Source organism: Gobio gobio (genome assembly GCF_949357685.1).
Source record: "Gobio gobio genome assembly, chromosome: 15".
NCBI classification, from domain to species: domain Eukaryota; kingdom Metazoa; phylum Chordata; class Actinopteri; order Cypriniformes; family Gobionidae; genus Gobio; species Gobio gobio.
In genome coordinates this window covers 17,644,816-17,663,694 of record NC_137108.1, presented here as the reverse complement: position 1 = coordinate 17,663,694, position 18,879 = coordinate 17,644,816, and the positions used below count along the sequence as shown (strand labels likewise).

Sequence of the window (18,879 nt, the reverse complement as noted above, 5' to 3'; positions counted from 1 at the left end):
AACATAGGGTGCTGCTGACCCGGGGGCCAGCAGCTGAACAAAGGATTCTCCCCCGGCCCTCCACCGGGGGAAGGAGTGGTCCTGCTACCATCTCCTCGAAAGAATTTCCCATCCCTGAGCCGTCCGTCTCAGGAGCGCCGCTTGGCCTGGCGTTTAGCGGGGCGCGGGGCGGCCTGAGGGGACTTGGACGCCTTCCTACGGCTTCCTCCGCGACCCGGCCCGGGTGAAGGCTGCTGCTTGGACCGGGTGGGAGGGGCGGGAGCCTTAGGAGGGCGTCCTCGGCGTGGAGCAGACTGAGTTGACTGCGCCGGCGGCGGGGTGGAGGCAGCAGCTGGCCGCCGGGGCAGTACGTGCTTAATAGCCTCAGTCTGCTTCTGGGCGATTGAGAACTGTTGGGCGAAGTCCTCAACCGCCCCGCCGAAGAGGCCGGCCTGGGATATGGGGGCATCGAGGAACCGGGTTCGCTCGGTGTCCCGCATATCGGCCAGGTTCAGCCACAGGTGACGCTCCTGGACCACATTTGTGGACATCACTTGACCCAGGGAGCGTGCGGTCACCTTCGTCGCCCGGAGAGCGAGGTCGGTGGCGGCACGCAGCTCATTTAAGAGCCCCGGATCAACTCCACCCTCGTGCATGTCCTTGAGGATCCTGGCCTGGTAGACCTGGAGGATCGCCATGGCATGCAGCGAAGCGGCAGCCTGCCCCGCGGCTCTGTGCGATTTCGACACCAAGGTTGATGTGAATCGACAGGCTTTGGAGGGGTGCTTAGGATCACCACGCCAGGTTGAAGCGCTCTGAGGACACAGTTGCATCGCAACAGAACGTTCAACTGGAGGGACCCCAGTGTACCCTTTAGCTGCCGCCCCATCGAGGACGGAGAAGGCGGAGGAAGTCAGTGAACGGTCACGGGAAGACAACGGGGACTTCCAGGACCGCGTGAGTTCCTCATGCAGCTCGGGAAAGAAAGGTATTGAGGGCAAGGACTGACGGGTGTCAGCGCGAGCCCCCAAAAACCAATCATCGAGCCTTGAGCGTTCGGGACAGGGTGGAGGGTTCCACTCGATCCCTAAACTCGCGGCTGCCCGAGACAACATGGCTGTCAGCTCTGGATCTGACTCGGGCAATGCTGGCACGCCCGAGGGCGGCAGCACAGCCGAGTCGTCATCTCCAGAGGACTCGAGCCCACCTTGTGATGCGGTGATCGACATCGCATCCTCCTCTGGAGCGCCAAATGAGATGCGCGGGGGGGCCGGAGCCGGCCCCGCGATCTGCATCTGAACACTCGCGGGTTGCAATGTGCAAGACGGGGGTGTGGCCCGAGGCATGAGCGTCGGGGCTTTGTTCCACACCGTAACCGTCAAGTCACCCTGACCACCAGCCGAAGTACTGGGCCTCTGGGACTCAGTAGATCGGGGTGTGGTAGAGGGGACTCTCACTTCAGTACGAAGGTCATGGAGTCTTGACCGCAACATTGCGATGGTCATGTTCCCGCAGTGAGAACATGACTCATCCGCGAACGCTGTCTGAGCATGCTGAAAGCCCAAACATATCAGACAGTGTTCGTGCCCATCAGAAGAGGAAAGCAACCGACCACACCCAGAAGTACACGGACGAGACATCCTGAAAAGGACGCGTCACGTGTAAGCTCTTTTATGAGAGGAAGCTTCGCAGAGAACGCCGAAGCGCCCAGGGACCACACACCAGCTGTCTAGCGGACCACTGCGCAGATCAGCAGGCAGGCAGTATGATGATCACTGGAACGCGCCGTAACACCAACGCCTCTGGAAAGCTGCTCGTCTCGAAAGCTGTCGATGACTCAGATCAGGCTTGTAGGAGTGAAGAGATCCTCTTGGCTCCAAAGCAGAAACATAATGCGATGTTCGCAGCGTACTTCCTTATATACCCACGAGGTGGGGCGGAGTTACGCATGCAAATTCCGCATGCCCATGGCATTGGCACTGCCATTGGGCGCTGTTGAATACGATGAAGATGATTGGCTTCTAAGCGAAACCCCCATTCGTTAGTCACTAACGTACGTCGTAGTGACTGAACGAAAGGGAACCCTTTATTTCATAATGTGATTTCCTCCCCACATTTATTAGTTTTACTTCAATGAAAGGTTAGATTTTTGTGATTTTTAAAAGACACAAAATAAAAGATCAAAAGAATAAACAATTCAGATTTATTTTCACAGCTGCCTTTGCTTATATTTAGCAAGGATGCTTATAATTCTGAGCACGACTGTATCAGTTAAGCACAGAATGTTTCAGAAATGTAATGTAGCACATTTTTCTCTGTTCATTGTTTGAGTACTCATTTGTCCTTGAGAGCACTTGAAATCTTCTATCAGGATCCTTTATCCTAATAGTACACAGTACCATCACAATTAGTTCTGTTTAGAATTATTTAAATAGCCTGTTTTTCTGTGTTGGATTAAGGCTTCTGACAAAAAGGGTTTTACTTTTCTGTGGTGTCTGTTTTAATGCTGAAAGTACTCTCAGAGTTGATCCTAATTTTAGCAGGAGGAGCAAATTGGCTGAAATTTCTGTCAATAATGCTTTACTTGGAGCGAACGTTGCAATAAACCGTATTTGTCAGGTCTCTGTGCTGTAAAGTGATACTTTATGGTATGGAACAATTTAGCCAACAGTTGGACTTAAAACTCTTATTGTATCTGCGCACTGCCATGGGATTTTGTTTTTACTTTATGAGGTTGGATTCTGATCAGAGAGCGGTGGTTTCAGGCCCAAGCAGGATTTAAATGCTGCGTTTTGGCTACTGACCCAACTTTTTACTGTATTACATCCAATTATGTAGATATTTGGTTGAGCTTTCTATGACTTGGCACTGTTGAGAATGAAACAAACCATCATTCTTTTAGTAGAAAAAAAAAACTGGCAAGATACAAGAACCCAGATTAACAAAAAATCATTTAGTGCTACTTTATATCGGGTTAGTTATAAAAACATAATCTAATATTATATATATATATATAATATACAATATAATATTATTTTAAACAATATTTTTTTCAGCTTTAGCTTTCCTTTAAATTGCATATTACATTCTGATTTTGTAGTGATGATTTCTCCACTTTTCTTAAGGCAAACATCTCAAACTTTGACCTGGTTATGGAGTCTGACCTGGGCACCTTCAGCCCTCTGGGACTGCAGTTCACTGGCAGTGACAAAGCTCGGGCAATCATGAAGGAGGTGATGAAACTGTTGGCTGCAATCAATGTCACGTCTCTTGAAGAACACGGAGAGGGAACGGATATTAACATGTGGATGAAGGCCGGGGTTCCAGGTCAGTTTCATTCAGTCCTGTTTTTGATTGGTTGCAATAAAACAGCATTACTAAAAAGACTATGAAAATTCTTATTCACTTTCCTGTCATTCCGAATCTGCATTTCTTTCTTCTGTGAACACAAAAGAATATATTTTGTAGAATTAAGTTTTGGACCCCATTGACTTTCATTGAATGGACAAAAACAAAAAATAATTTTTTGGACAAAACAACTTATTGTATTTTGAGCACCAAATCAGCATATTAAAATTATTTCTGAAGGATCATATGACAATGAAGACTGCAATAATGGCCATTGTTGGGGAAAATTACTTTTAAAGTAACTTACTAAAGATTAACCAATTGCGCTACTTAGTTACTTTTTACGAACTTGGTTAATCTTTAGTGAGTAACGCATTACTTTAAAAGTAATTTTCCCCAACAATGGCCATTTTTCTCGTCTAAGCTGGGCTTGCTTTTTTGTTATTTTTTGACAAATGTAAAGGGCCTTTCACAGCAGAAGTGAACTGAATAAGCCTCAGGCTGAAGGAAATGCAAGTTCACGTCTGTACAGTAGAGGGCGCAGCTCAAACAAACCTCTTAGCTGTGTTACTATTCTGGATTGCAGAAGAAGTTAGTTCAACACTTACTTCAGCAATAAAGACAAAAACAAAAATGTAATTTTTAAGTCATTTTTGCTTATTAATATGGTGGATCATCAAGGGTCCGCAGCAAAAGACATTGCTTAATAAAGTGAGATTAAATACATAAAGTATTGTGTAATTGAACATAATTGCAGGTTAGCAGATTCTTAGTTTGCATTTCACTGTTTTTATTCATTTTGAAGAATACTGAATCTGTTTTTGTGATGAGTAAATACATGTACACATTTAGTCTAGAACTACAATAACGATCATGTTCACAATCAGCGCACACAACGCCTCTGCACATACTTGATTTTTATCAACATGAAGACAGGAAAGGTATCAGTCAATACATGACTGCATAGGAAAACAAAGTAAACAAAAGGGAAAACAAAGTAACTTGTGTTACTTATTTAAAAAAGTTACTTTACTAGTTACTTGAAAAAAGTAATCTGATTACGTAACACTGGTAATGGCTGCTAAAAATGATACATAGAAACCAGTTATTTTTAAAATTGCTGTAATATTTCACAATTAAACAAATGCAGTCTCGGTGAGCATAAGATACTTCTTTCAAAAGATTCAAAAATATAAAATTGTATGTTAGTCACCCTGGTGTGCTAAAAAACATTACATTTGAAGGGGACGCCCGACGGACCGTCATTCAAACAGAGATGCAGAACATGCAGGAGTAAAATTTAAATAGTATTTTGCAGTTTAATATTCACAGACACTTGTATATATTCGGCTACATTCTGGAGTCCTGTGCTTAGATAAACACGGAAAGCGACTGAACGCAGCTGCGGGTACTGAATATACTCTGGAGTCAGTACTACCAATACTACCGAAATGCTGGTATCGTCACATTTATTATAGTTTATAATTTCAGTACCGACTTGGTACTGAAGTACCAGTACTTGTGACATCCCAATATGGGATATATGAATATTTTATGCCTTATAATTGCTTTATTGCTTGTTTTATAATCATTTATGAACAATGTTCACATTTTGTAATTTTATTCAGGTAAAACCAGTCATGGTTTTACACATGTATTGTTTTTTATTTACACCCTTAAATTTTTGTACCTCCCTCATACAAACTGCAAGAGACTTCAGCAGTCTAATGACTGAAAGAACTGCATTAATTGTTTGAGTTTAGCCAATGATCTGTGAAATTAGCTCTGAAAAGCTTAGAATTCTTGGCAGAAGTGAAGTAAAGTGAGCTCTCGTAGTTAAACCCTCAGGAGCAGATTCAGAGAGGTGCAATGTGCTATATCATTTAATATTTTCATACTCAGAAAACATGCAGCACTTGCTTTTTATGACTATTGATTTAAAAAAAAAAAATCTTTCTTAAAATAACAAACCGCGACCAGTATCTTTAATATTTCCAAAGAAAAAATGTTTGTGGCATTAGATGTGTCTTTCTGGCTTAACACAGTGTTCAAAAGAGTTTTGCTTCCATCTTGCTTTTTTTATTTTAAAGGTGCTGTATGTAATTTTGGCTGCATAATTAATTGACTGCACTAAAGCATAACAATACCATAACATGTTTGCAGAGAGTAGGAAATTGTGTTATCCTGCCCACTGCCAAATTACCCAATAGTATTTTGACACCACTGGTTGCCAGTTGGTGGAAAATAGGGGTGGTTAATCTGTCTGATTTCCCGATTCGATTCGATTATTGAAGTCCCGATTCGATTACAGTCGATTTTCGATTATTAACGATTCTCGATTAGCGATTATTGATTTTCCATTTCACAACAGTAAACGAAAATACACTACAAAGTGATTGCAGTATAAAAAAAAAGTCAGATACTGAATTACTTAACTCTTTTATTGAGTAACAACAACTCAAAGCACTTGTCGTGTAGTGTTGTGTAGTTACACAGAAATGAATACATCACATTGTGTTGTGACTCATCAAGTTGAACTAAACAATAACAAATAAATGAAAGGCTTATTTCCTTTAGGAAGTAGATCAGAACCAACATACTGTAGAAATTGGACAATTTTCTTCTAGAAAGACAACGTGTTCAGGTGGAGGAAGACTGCAGGTTGCAGTCGAAACATGTCAAGGTAAAGAAGAAGTTTTTTCTCCAAACACCTTGTCTTTCTAGAAGAAAATTGTCCAATTTAATCATTAAGAAGACAAAATGAAAATTTTTGAACAACTTACTGTAGCTTCAGCTTATATACTGTACTGTAGAACACAGTGACAAAATGTCAAGAGTGATGGATGCGGTGCGCGCGTGAGGGGGGCGGGAGCGCGTGGACCGCTCAAGCTCCTCTCGTTCGTTTCCTGACGTGAGGAAGACAAAAGGGGAAAAAACGACAGAAGAAAAACGGGTTCGTGTCGGAGGAGTGTCGAGGCCCGTTCGGTTCCGTGAGCGGGAGCCGCGGGTCGGTGCAGTGGAGCGGCGGTGTGTTTCCAGCATCAGTCCGGCTGTGTGTGTGTGTGTGTGTGTGTGTGTGATCCGCTCATCGCGTCCTCAGGATCGCCTTAATTCCCGCAAATGTGCGCGTCGATGTGTATCGCGCTTGCTCATCTGAAGCGCTCATAAATCTGCGGATTGAAGGCGTTTATTCGGTGTTTGTGCGCGAATCTGAGCCGTGCTAACGCGCTAATGCTAATGTGCCTGAACTCCAGAGGAGGCGAGGCGGGAGGATTTCTAGAGTGTTCCCTCAGAATCATCTCAGCATTAACGACAGATTTACATTCATCTAATGAACGCACACACACACACACACGGTGGTAGTGTCAGGTTTAGATAAATAAAAAAATCGATTTTTGAAAATTTAATGATCGATTCATGCTCGTCCATAACATACTCGCGATTAATCGATTTTTTTCACCACCCCTAGTGGAAAACACAGCGTATTTCAACCATGGTAGCCAGCTGTTGCGTATCCTCAATCTGGCAACCCGGGTGACCATCGAGTCTGAGGAGGAGGGGGCGGGGGCGGGGCGAACTCCAATATTTAGAATTTGGACTGCAGTATAAATTTTAACCGCTAGCTGTTAATATTACATACTGCACCTTTAATATTTTTATTTCTCTTCATTTTTCTTCGCATACAACTTAAGTAAAATGTTTTTGACTGGATGATCTGACTGGACGATCAGCTTTAACTAACTAAACAGCAATTTTGTATATCGTACGTTACTTGCATTTGCCTGAGCGGTTAAAGAACGTCCGGATATACAGTTGCAGGAGAAAGTCTTAATAATTTGGTCCGATGGTGTTTCAGTTGCAATCGATTCCTTCCGTGATGAGAGAAGAAGATATGATGAACATGCATGGTTAGTTAGGCTCCCTCTTGGTCGAGGAAGCTGCACATGGCTTGATTGGTGTGTGTATGCCTGCCAGCCTGGCTGGCTTGGCCAGGTGGGAGCAGGCAGATGCTGCGTGTTGGTCGTAGGTGCAAGAGAGAAGGCAGATCTGTGCGTCTCTCTTTAAAATCTGGGAAAGGTTACACCTCTCAGGGTTGACTTGACCAATAAGGAAGGCCAAATCTTCCAAGATTTTATGGCTCTTTGTTTCAAGCGTGCTCATTTGCATGTGCAGCTGGATTGGTTGCAGATGAAGAAACTATTAAAGATTCTTGTAAAACTAATATGTTGCGTAGCTATCGACACATCATATACACGATCATTTCAATCTTCAAAGTACACATTTTTAGAGACCAAACATGCTATTGGTGAGGTTACATTGACCGTTGGTTCTATCATATGCTTGGAGTATGGAATATGCATAAAAACAAAAATACCATACAGAAAACTCTACATAAGACAGTACTAATCATACACACAATGTCCTGGGGTGTATGTTCATTTATTGATTAATTTGTATATAAGTTAATGCAGGGAAGTCTGCTCTAAGGACCATGGATCTTTCCTATGGCGTTGCTCCTCACATTCTTTCAAGCAATAAACTTGTCAGTTGGTATCCACGGTAACTGAGGCCCTTCTTGCCCTTAGTGTTTTTTTTGGGTTCTAAAGCGAGAGCGAGCGAGTTTTAAAGATTATTTGTTAAATATAACAAATAATTTTGTCTGATTTGTCTCAGTAGTTACACACATGAAATATCTAAGCGAGAGAGAGTGCTCAGCCTGTGAGCGGTGAGATTCCTGCTTGTGCCGCTCTTGCGTTACAATAATGCACTCTTGACAATTGTCATTATGGGTGCTTTCACACCTGCCTCATTTAGTTCGGTTGAATCGTACTAGAGTTCGTTTTCCCCTTTGGTGCGGTTCGTTTGGTCAGGTGTAAAAGCAGCAATTGCACTTGGGTGCGCACCAAAAGCAGACCAAACAAGCGTACCTTTCAAACGAACTCTGGAGCGGTTTGTTTGTGGTGAGAACGTGATCCGTCCTCGAACAGACCCAACTGCAAAAAGTACTGATCCTTTTTGGACTAAACTAGCTGCCGTAGTCAGCTGCGCTGTGCATTATTTGATGAGAAAGTGTTTGTTGACAGTTTGCACTTTAGCATGGCAGCTCGCGGACAAACTTGGAGTAGTGAGGAGGTGCGGAGCCTCATAGAAATTTGGTCTAATGACCATATTAGGTTCCAACTTTCGAAAACTCACAAGAACAGCGCGATCTTAGCTTGAAGTGACGAGCGATGCGCGCTTGCCATTTGCAGTGCATAGAACGTTGTTTTCAAGCCGCATCCACGCTTCATTATAGAAATGTATTGTTTGCATATTGTGGTGTATACAAACAATGTAATAGATTATGGCCAGGGACAAAACCAGCCCGCGCAGTCGCAGTTTAGGAAATACCACATGGCCAATGAGTGATGTGGATGTTGTCATGTGACTGCATTTTTGGTTTGTTTCAACTGGTTCGGACCAAAGCAATCAGTGTGGTGTGAAAAGGAACCAAAAAAGCTGAAAAATGCTACAATGTATAATTGTTTGCCCTTGGTTCGGACCAAATGAACCAAACTAGAGATGTGAAAGCACCCTATAATAACGCCATAGAAACCGGCTTAAATTAACTATTAATGTGAGAAGAAAGTTGCAATCCAATTTTTATTGGTTTTATTGGTTCTTGTGTTTTCCGTAGGTGCTCGACCATTTCCGTAGGTGGCACTCGAGCATCCATGGGATCGGCGGATGTTCGTTGGAAATATTTGCCATCAGGATGGATGATTACATGCTTTAAATCATCAATTTGGGGAGCTTTGATCAGCTCTTGAGGTTCTTATCCAGTATGTGAGATGAAATCCTTGCTGGTGTAGCTGTGTTTACCGACTTTGATGAGGCCCACACTTCCTTTGCACTGTCCACTCAGTTATCATCAGTGGGAATATCACATCTCTGTGATTGCGTTGGTTGGTTATTTTCACAGCTAGAACATGACGGCTGCTATTTTAAATGCCAGTCACAGTTTTTATTATATTTCTTACTGTGGTATTATTGTAATTTAAAAGGATGAAAAAGCATGAAAGGAATAATAATAATTCAGACATGACTGAAATGCAGAACACTACTCCCAATTTCGGGACTGTCACGCAAAATGCGGGATGGGTGGTCACCCTACTTCAGTTCCAAGTAGACCTGTCTGTAATTTTTATGTAACCCTAAGCTGCTTCGGTGTGTTTGATTAGGGTTGGAGCTGAACTCTGCTGGACGGTAGCTCTCCAGGAGCACAGTTGTAGACCCCTGCTCTTGATGGTGCTATGTCCTTAACTGTGTCCTTAACCATGTGAGATGGTGGTCCAGTGGGTTAAACCATGGAACTGATATGCAGAAGGTTGCTGGTTCGATCCCAGCGGTCACCACCAGTGTGTCCTTGAACAATTTACTCCATGTTGCTCCAGGGGGATTGTCCCTGTAATAAGGGTACTGTAAGTCGCTTTGTAAAAAAGCGTCTGCCTTAATGCATGATATAAATATAAATATAAATATCAGCAGCCAATGAGCTTGCTGCTCAACTTTCAAATGCTTGGTCAGTGTTTGCTGTAGCAGTTTGCAACGCTCTTTCAGAAACCCTTCACCTTCCCCAGCTCCACCTGTATGCTACGGCTAATTCATGTATGCTATTGTACAGCAGCAGCAAGTCTTACTTGCTGACAACAATGTGTTGTGTATGTATTAGCAGTAGTAAGTCCCTTACTTGCTCTGCAGCAGCAACAATAATCAATAACAGCAGCAGCGTATCAGATCTATTTCGGCAAGACCAACCATATTAACATTGTAATATCCATTACCATATGGTCACAGACTCTGGGACTTCACTGTATAAGCATTCGTTAGCTCTTGTGAAGTCAAGCATGGCAGCTATACTGCCTTCTCCCATCATCATATTAAATTATTGTGCATAAGAATGGATAAATCTCATTAATGTCTATAGTCACCAGTTTGATTGCTTTAACCACCAATGAATTGTGGCACACAAGAGGATCGGTTGTTCTCCCACTGCACACAGATATCAGATGAATTGACTATGACATCACTGAAGGAAAAATGAACGCAGCAGGAGGCATGTAGAAATGTATGGTGAAATTCCACTGAAGTTTATAGCCAACACGTTAAACAAATGAATCATCCGCACAGCTGTCTAAACAGCCGCAGCGACACAGAGCCACTTTAGCTCTTTTTTTCCAACAACTGAAGATTTTGTGCTGCATTTGGTGTGTAATCACAAGTTGCTCTGTAGTTTTTCCCCTTGACAAATCTGTGAAGTCAAACATTAAATCTTGGCATCTCTTTTCAAGAACAGCTCCTCTCAAGTTTAAAGTTGTAAGTTAAGATGGTTTCTGTTACAGTCATGGCAGTTTACCAACTCAAAAGTGGAGCTTGATACGGAATGTATTTGCTGTTGGATGTTGTAGAATGGACTGATAATTCGATGAAGTATTGTGAGCATTTATCTTTAGCGTTAAAGGTGCAGTAATATTTTCACCACCAGGTTTGTGCACCATTCAGAATTAAAGGGTTAGTTCACCCAAAAATGAAATTTAGCCCATGATTAACTCACCCTCAGTGTCATTTCAAGTCATTTTAGGTGTATATGACATTCTTCTTTCTGACAAATAAAATTTGAGTTATATTAAAAAAGTCCTGGCTCTTCCAAGCTTTATAATGTCAGTGACTTCTTGTTTCGTTTTTGAAGTCCATCAAATCTATCCATCATATAACTGCTCCACACGGCTCTGGGGGGTTAATAAAGGCCTTCTGAAGCGAAGTGGTGCGTTTGTGTAAGAAAAATATCCATAATTAAAACTTTATAGACTAAAATAACTAGCTTCCGGCGGCCATCGGTACGCAAGTCGACTTAAGGCAAAATAGTATCCCCTGGCACGATGTATAGGAGTATCACAAGATTTGACGCCTCTTGCGGATAGGGCTGAGCAACAAACTTAAGCCCCTCTTCTCTCATATTGAAATCCTCCACCATTTCTCTTTAAAAATTCTGGTTTTAGACATCGAATTCATGACAGGTGTTTTGTTTTGCTCAATACGCATGCGTCAAGGGTTACTCTTTTGCTGTAAAAATGTATGCGTACGGCGGTCCGCCGGAAGTTAGTTATTTTAGTCAATAAAGGTTTAAACATGGATATTTGTCTTACACAAATGCATCACTTCTCAGAAGGCCTTTATTTACCCCCTGGAGCTGTGTGGAGCAGTTATATGATGGATAGATGCACTTTTATGGACTTCAAAAACAAAACAAGAAGTCACTGCCATTATAAAGCTTGGAAGAGCCAGGACATGTTTAATATAACTCCAATTTTATTTGTCTGAAAGAAGAATGTCATATACACCTAGGATGACTTGAGGGTGAGTAAATCATGGGCTAATTTTCATTTTTGGGTAAACTATCCCTTTAAGTTGAGAATTCCATAGATTCCAATTCAGTTATTATTTTGGGTTGAAGTACTGTAAAAATCATAATAAAATATTGATACAAATCAATGTATCAATGCATAAAGATTGATACTGTTCAAAAGTTTAGGAAGAAGTCTCAGCAAGACTGCATTTATTTTATTTATCTGAATTAGTAATATTGTGAAATATTATTACAATATAAAATAACTATTTTCAACTTTAAAGGTGCAGTGTGTTGTATTTATGAGGATCTATTGACAGAAGTTGCAATATTATATACATAACTATGTTTTCAGTGGTGAATAAAGACCTTACGTTATGTTCCGTTCACTTTTTATTACATTAGAATGAGCCATTACTATCTACATACACCGCGGGTCCCCTTACAGTGAAATCGTCATTTTGCTGCTTCATGTTTCTACAGTAGCCCTAAACGGACAAGCTTCTCTACAGAGCGCTAGTAACTCTCTGCTCACTCCGACAATGACATTTTTGTCCTGTGTCGACCGTAGCTTCTCTATGTGCTGTGAAAGGGAGGGGTGAGCGGTGGTCAATTGCAATTCACAACCTCACCGCTAGATGCCGCTAAAATTGTACACACTGCACTGAATTTTTAGAATTGTCTCACGATCCTTTAGAAATCATTCAAATATGCTGATTTATTACTCAAGTCATTTTAATGTGTCCTTGCTAAATAGAGGTATTATTTACTTTTTAAAAACTGACCCCAAACTTGAACAATAGACAGATAGATCAATTTTGGACAGCACAACATACACAAAAATTACTGAGTGCACCTTTAAATATTTAACCAAATACACGTGGTGTTTACATTTGTGCTTTGTTAGAACATAGCCTCAACCATGTGCAGTTTTTTTTTGTTCACTGCCCTTTAGAATTGTCCCTGTAGCGTGCATTGCACCGTACACCTCACACTATTGATTCTAGGGCAGAGAATAAGCAATGCTTCACCAAGCACCCTTCTAAGGTCAAACAAAACTCTGTCCCTGTATTTCCAAGGGAATAAAGAATCTTGTGGCTGGTGCCTGTTCACATATGGGATCAGTACAGAAATAGATGGCAGGCAAACAGGCTTTAACTGCAACCACATGCATTCTGAATTCTTTTTCCTCCATGTTCTATTGCCGCTCCAAACAAAGAGAATGAGGCCTGCAGTGGGATATAGCAAACGTGTTCGGTGAATGTTTATGTCTCACTGATCTAAAAATGATTATGCATGAGTGATGCTGTGTTAATGAGTCACTGGCATGGTCAGCTTTTCATCAGCATCACTTGGACCAAGGCCTAGAAATATGAAAACCCATACAGAGTTTAAAAGTAAACAGAAAGAAAATGCTTGCAGTCATTCTGTAATAGCACAAAAATGAATGGTAATTTGCTCACCATGTCATTCGAAACTAGTATGACTTTCCTTCTTCAGTGAAACACAAGATTTCTGAAGACTTTTTTCATGCATTTACTATGAATTTGGGTCTGTAGCTTTCAAGTTTCAAATACGACACAAGAGCTCCAAAATGAATCATAATTTTGGTTAAGTGACTCATGTGTTGTATTCTCGATGCTCGAAAGCCATACGATAGCTTTGCATAATAAACAACAAAACTGATAATCTTCTCCACCAATTTGCAGCAACAACCACTGAAACAGTGAACGGAGAACCAAATCCATCTAATATGAGAATGAATCAGTAAGATCTGACTCAAAAGAATGATGCGCAATTTGAAATATAACAGTGTATTTTCTGGAAAAATATGTTGCACCTGACTAGTGTTGGGAAAAGGTACTTTTAAAGGTCCATGATTTAAAGGAACCCCATTTCAGCAGCAGTCAGTTCTCACCACAGTTTTGAAAAATGCTCCAATATTGGGCGTGGTGAGCTGTGGAGTGGAGGGGGACGAGGGGAGACTGACAACACAGCAGCGGCTTCTGATTCAGACCTAGTGTTGCCAAGCCTGCAGTTGTCCCATGGAATTGTGCTACTCTTAAAGGGTTAGTTCACCCAAAAATGAAAATTCTGTCATTAATTACTTACCCTCATGTCGTTCGACACCCGTAAGACCTCCGTTCATCTTCGGAACAGAAATTAAGATATTTTAGTTGAAATCCGATCGCTCTGAAAGGCCTCCATTGGCACAATGGCACTTTACACTCTCAAGACCCTTAAAAGGTACTAAAGACGTCGTTACAAAGTCCATCTCACTACAGTGGTTCTACAATAACTTTATGAATCAGCGAGAATAGTTTTTGTGCGCAAAAAACCCTAAATAGCGACTTACATAGCGATGACGATTTCAAAACAAGGCATCATGAAGCTTCGAAGCGTTATGAATCAGTGAGCCGAATCATGATTCGGATCGCGTGTCAAACCGCCAAACTGCTGAAATTTGGCGATTCAAACCGCAGATTCGACTCACTGATTCATAACGCTTCGAAGCTTCATGATGCCTTGTTTTGAAATCATCATCACTATGTAAGTCGTTATTTAGGGTTTTTTTGCGCACAAAAACTATTCTCACCGATTCATAAAGTTATTGTAGAACCACTGTAGTGAGATGGACTTTGTAACAACGTCTTTAGTACCTTTTGAGGGTCTTGAGAGTGTAAAGTGCCATTGAGCCAATGGAGGCCTTTCAGAGCGATCGGATTTCAACAAAAATATCTTAATTTCTGTTCCGAAGATGAACGGAGGTCTTACGGGTGTCGAACGACATGAGGGTAAGTAATTAATGACAGAATTTTCATTTTTGGGTGAACTAACCCTTTAAGTTGTTGGAGACACCTTCACCTGATCGATTTTTGAAGGCAGCCTGCCTTTGATATCCCACAATCCTCTGTTTTCCATTCTGTGACAGTTGAGCTGGTAAAAAAAAGATGGCGTCCGAAAGTTGCGTTCGCTCGTCAGTTTGTGTGTAAATGTACAGTTTTTTTTACCAACATTTTCCACTTCTGATGTAATTTCTAGCGAGACATTACTAATGTAGTAATTTAATATTTGTTTAGTTCTCACCAAAGCTCTCTCTATTTAGCTGTAGATCATTAAACGGTTACACTGTCTAAGAAGTCTGTCCGAAATGAGTTTTGTGAGGTGCCTTCATGCACAAACGCTGCCTTACAAGCCATTGTCTGATAAGGCAGCGAGGCAACGAGTCAGCTGCCTAGGTTTTCGGAAGCAGCCGTAGAAACATCTCAAGGATGATCAGTGGAAACAGGATGCACCTGAGCTCAATTTTGAGTGTCATGGCAAAGACTGTGAATACTTACAGTATGTTCATGTGAATTTTTTTTCTCCGTTTTTAATATTAATACATTTGCAAAGATTTCAAACAAATTTCTTTCACGTTGTCATTATGGGGTATTGTTTGTAGAATTTTGAGGAAAATAATTAATTTAATCCGTTTTGGAATAAGGCTGTAAGTAACATAACAAAATGTGGAAAAAATTAAGCTCTGTGAATACTTTACGGATGCACTGTATGTGTGTGTTTACAGTATATACTTATTATGTATATATAAATACACACACATGCCTGTATCTTTTTAAGAATTTTTTTTATTTATATATAAAACATATATTTACATATAATATAAATGTTTACATATTATATATATATATATATATATATATATATATATATATATATATATATATATATATATATATATATATATATATATATATATATATATATATATATATATATATACATACATACAGTATATGCAAATATTTCTTAAATATATACATGAATGAGTGTGTATTTATATATACACAATAATTATACACAGTACACACACATATATTATACTATGTAAACATGAACTTTTATTTTGGATGATAATAAATTATTTAATCGATTAATCGATTTGACAGCACTAATATGAACATGCTGTTGCATCTTTGATAACTTTTGAGACTTATTTTCCTGCGTTTTTATAAGCCGATTGGTCGGTTAAAGGGCCATAAAGACAGGTTACATGAATGTGGACAAATTGCGTTTGTGTCGAAGACTCAGGATTTACTGAAGAGAACTTGTGCAACACATAAACTCTTAAAAAGCCCAAAAAAACACTCGTTTTTGATCCATTAATACATTTCTCACTTACTGTATGCAATCTCACTGTTTGAAGCGCCTGTCAATCAACGCGTCCTGCCGACACAAAGATGAATTTAAACCCGAAAGTTGAAAATAGCGCAATAGTTTACTCCACAATAAAAACTAACCGATGGTAACATTGACTTTGATGTTCAACAAACATAACTTGTTAAAATCTTAGAAAATGTGGGTTAGTATTTCATGACCCTCTAAAAAAATTTGCATTAGAATATTAATTGCATTACTTTTTATGGATAGTAATGTGTTATGTTACTTTTGCATTGCTTTTTCTCACCTGAGCTGGACATAATAACAAAAAATCAAAAAACAAAGGCCCTTCTCTCAATAAAAAATGAATGAATAAGCCTAAGGCTAAAGGAAATGCAAATTCATGCCTGTACATGCAGCTCAAACAAAACTTCCTGCTGCGCTGCCATTCTGGAAAAAGATGCAGGAGAAGATAGTTTACCACTCTTACTTCAGTAATAAAAATAAATAAAATTAAACACAAATGTGATGTTTATCGTTTTTGCTTATTGGTATAGTTGAAGTGGATCAGTGATGGTCAGCAGCAAATACATTGCTTAATAAATGTATTTGTGTTATTGAACATATTTAATTATTGCAGGTTTATGTAATATTCTGAGTTTGCATTTCCCTGTTTTTTTTAATTAAATGAAACGTTTCCTTCATTCCTTTAAAATTATTAGTGAACATAACAGAAATGAAAAAAAAGTATAAAACAATCATAAATTATGGTCACATTAAAAACAACATTTATAATAAAGCTTATTTGCTTATTTTAAGCAAAATGTGAGGGGGAAAGGGCTATACAAATAAACTTGGGCTCACACAGCTCCAAATGGGTGAGCTTTGCACATGTTTTGCATATAAGGCATTAATTGCATTATATAAGTTGCTTTGGAATACAAGTTGCAGCACGTTTCAGATGATAAAAAACGACAATACTCCAGAAAATACGGTAGCTATATACAGCTAGGAAATCAAGATTTTAAGGAAAAAATGCCGGTTTGTTCTTAACACAAAGCTATTAAATGGCTTCAGAAGATTTGAAATATTACACAACCAAGTCATATTGAGAATTTTTATTATATGTGTAATTTTTTATATAATTGCATGGAAAAGAGTAACCTTAGTACATTCTCGGTCATGTGTGTTTGGATCATGTGGGTGAGTAAATGATGAGTGAACTATTTTAAAGAGCAGACGTAAGCCAGACTCTTTAATATTCTAAAGCAGAAGGAGAATTTTCACACATGTGAAACACAGAATCACACCATTTCAGCTCTGCAAACTGTTCTGTTCATTCTGTGTTTTTTTCCCCCAGGAGCCAGCCTGCACACTGCAGACCAGCGGTACTTCTGGTTCCACCACAGCGACGGTGATACAATTACCGTCCAAGACCCAGAGGAGATGAACCTGTGTTCCGCTGTTTGGGCTGTGGTGGCCTACGTGGTCGCTGACCTAGAGGAAATGCTCCCTAGATAGTGAGTCACTTATAAACGACTGAACAAACCCCTGTCAATCAGCTTACAGCAGCCGATCGATCGCACCGTTACCTTGAGAATTCTCTATCAGCCTGATGTTTTTTTGTGATTTGACTTCATCATGACCTCAGATACACTCCTGATCACTCCACTGTCATGTAGTATGTACTAATACTTTGATAGATGTGTAATTGTCTTGTTTAATTTTGTATTATGTTTTTATAATGTGAAATAGTTCTAATTATGTCATTTCTATTCATAATTTATTCATTGATTTGACAAATTTCCACAATAAGCAGTCGTGTACAAAGATCCAGCATCCGAGACTTGGTTTCACAATTTCATATAAACAGGGACAAACAGTGTGATGCTGTTATGATGTCATTTTCCACAAACTGAATAAGCCTTATTCATCAGATCATATGACTTCCCCTTGGAAACTAAGCCCAGTTCCGCTTTCCTAAATCAAACAAGGTAATGGATATGTTGCTATCCAGTTATCCTTTTTTTTTTTTTAGAGGAAGGTATTAAAGGGTTAGAGGGAAATGGTCATTCACTCACCCTCATTCCCTTCCAAACTCATAAGACTTACATTCAAATTAAGATATTTTTTCATGAAACCTGAGAGATTGCTGTCCTTTCATTGAAAGTTCATTCCAGCAAAATTGCTGCTTCAAAACGTTCCTAAAATCATTCGTAAATGTAATCCATTTAAATTAAGAGTTTTAATCCGATTTTTCTAAACAGATGTGATCGCTTTATATGCTGAACAGGTTTAATTGGCACATTTAATAGACTTTTATTCACATATGAAAATTGATAAATGAATCCTGTCCTAAACCTTTCTTTGTGGGGTGGTTATTAGAATTCATCTTGCTGAAATTAATTATTTAAACATCAAAAAATTACACTTCAGATTTCTGATACTTTCTTACATTATTGTGATGGAAGTTTTGGTGTACTGCACAAAAACATTTTATGTTCCTGGATTGACATTAAAAGTGTATGTGTTTATCAGCCAAAAGAAAATGGTAAGTTTGCATCCTCATTATGTTGTATGTGTATTTGCGTGTGCCCATGTGTGCCTGCACTTAATGTCTGGTTTTCAATCGCATCAAACAAGTAAGTTCTTGTTTCTATGACAACTTGGATTAAGACGAGCATTATGCAAGAAAATCGGCCCAGTCTTTGGTTTTCCCACAGCGTTTCCCACATGACTAAATCTGAATCATGCAAGCATCTTGAATGCACATGTTTCACTAAGACAAATGTCACAGACTTGGAAGGTAAAATGTCAGTATCATGGGATCTGTGCTTTTTTTTTTTTTTCTTGCAGCGATTACATGCTGACATTAACTTTTTATAGAGAAAATTACCCAGATAAGTTTGGTTAGCAGGCTAATAGGTCAGTTTTGTTCTTTGTGAAGACCTGGTTGTATTTAAGTGGTGCTTGCTCCATTCCTGACTTTCAGTGTCTCATAGACA

The 18,879-nt window shown here is 39.9% G+C and overlaps 1 protein-coding gene across 1 annotated transcript in view; it reads left to right on the top strand.

Annotated features, from left to right (window-relative positions):
• Positions 1-18,441, top strand: part of LOC307138817 (carboxypeptidase Q-like) — an 89,069-nt gene extending 70,628 nt beyond the window's left edge. The window contains exons 7-8 of the mRNA XM_079837425.1: positions 3,105-3,306; positions 17,235-18,441. Of these exons, the coding sequence (XP_079693551.1) occupies positions 3,105-3,306; positions 17,235-17,395 (363 nt within the window). The 3' untranslated portion in view covers positions 17,396-18,441. The remainder of the gene's footprint in view (positions 1-3,104; positions 3,307-17,234) is intronic.
• Positions 18,442-18,879: the final 438 nt, after the last annotated feature.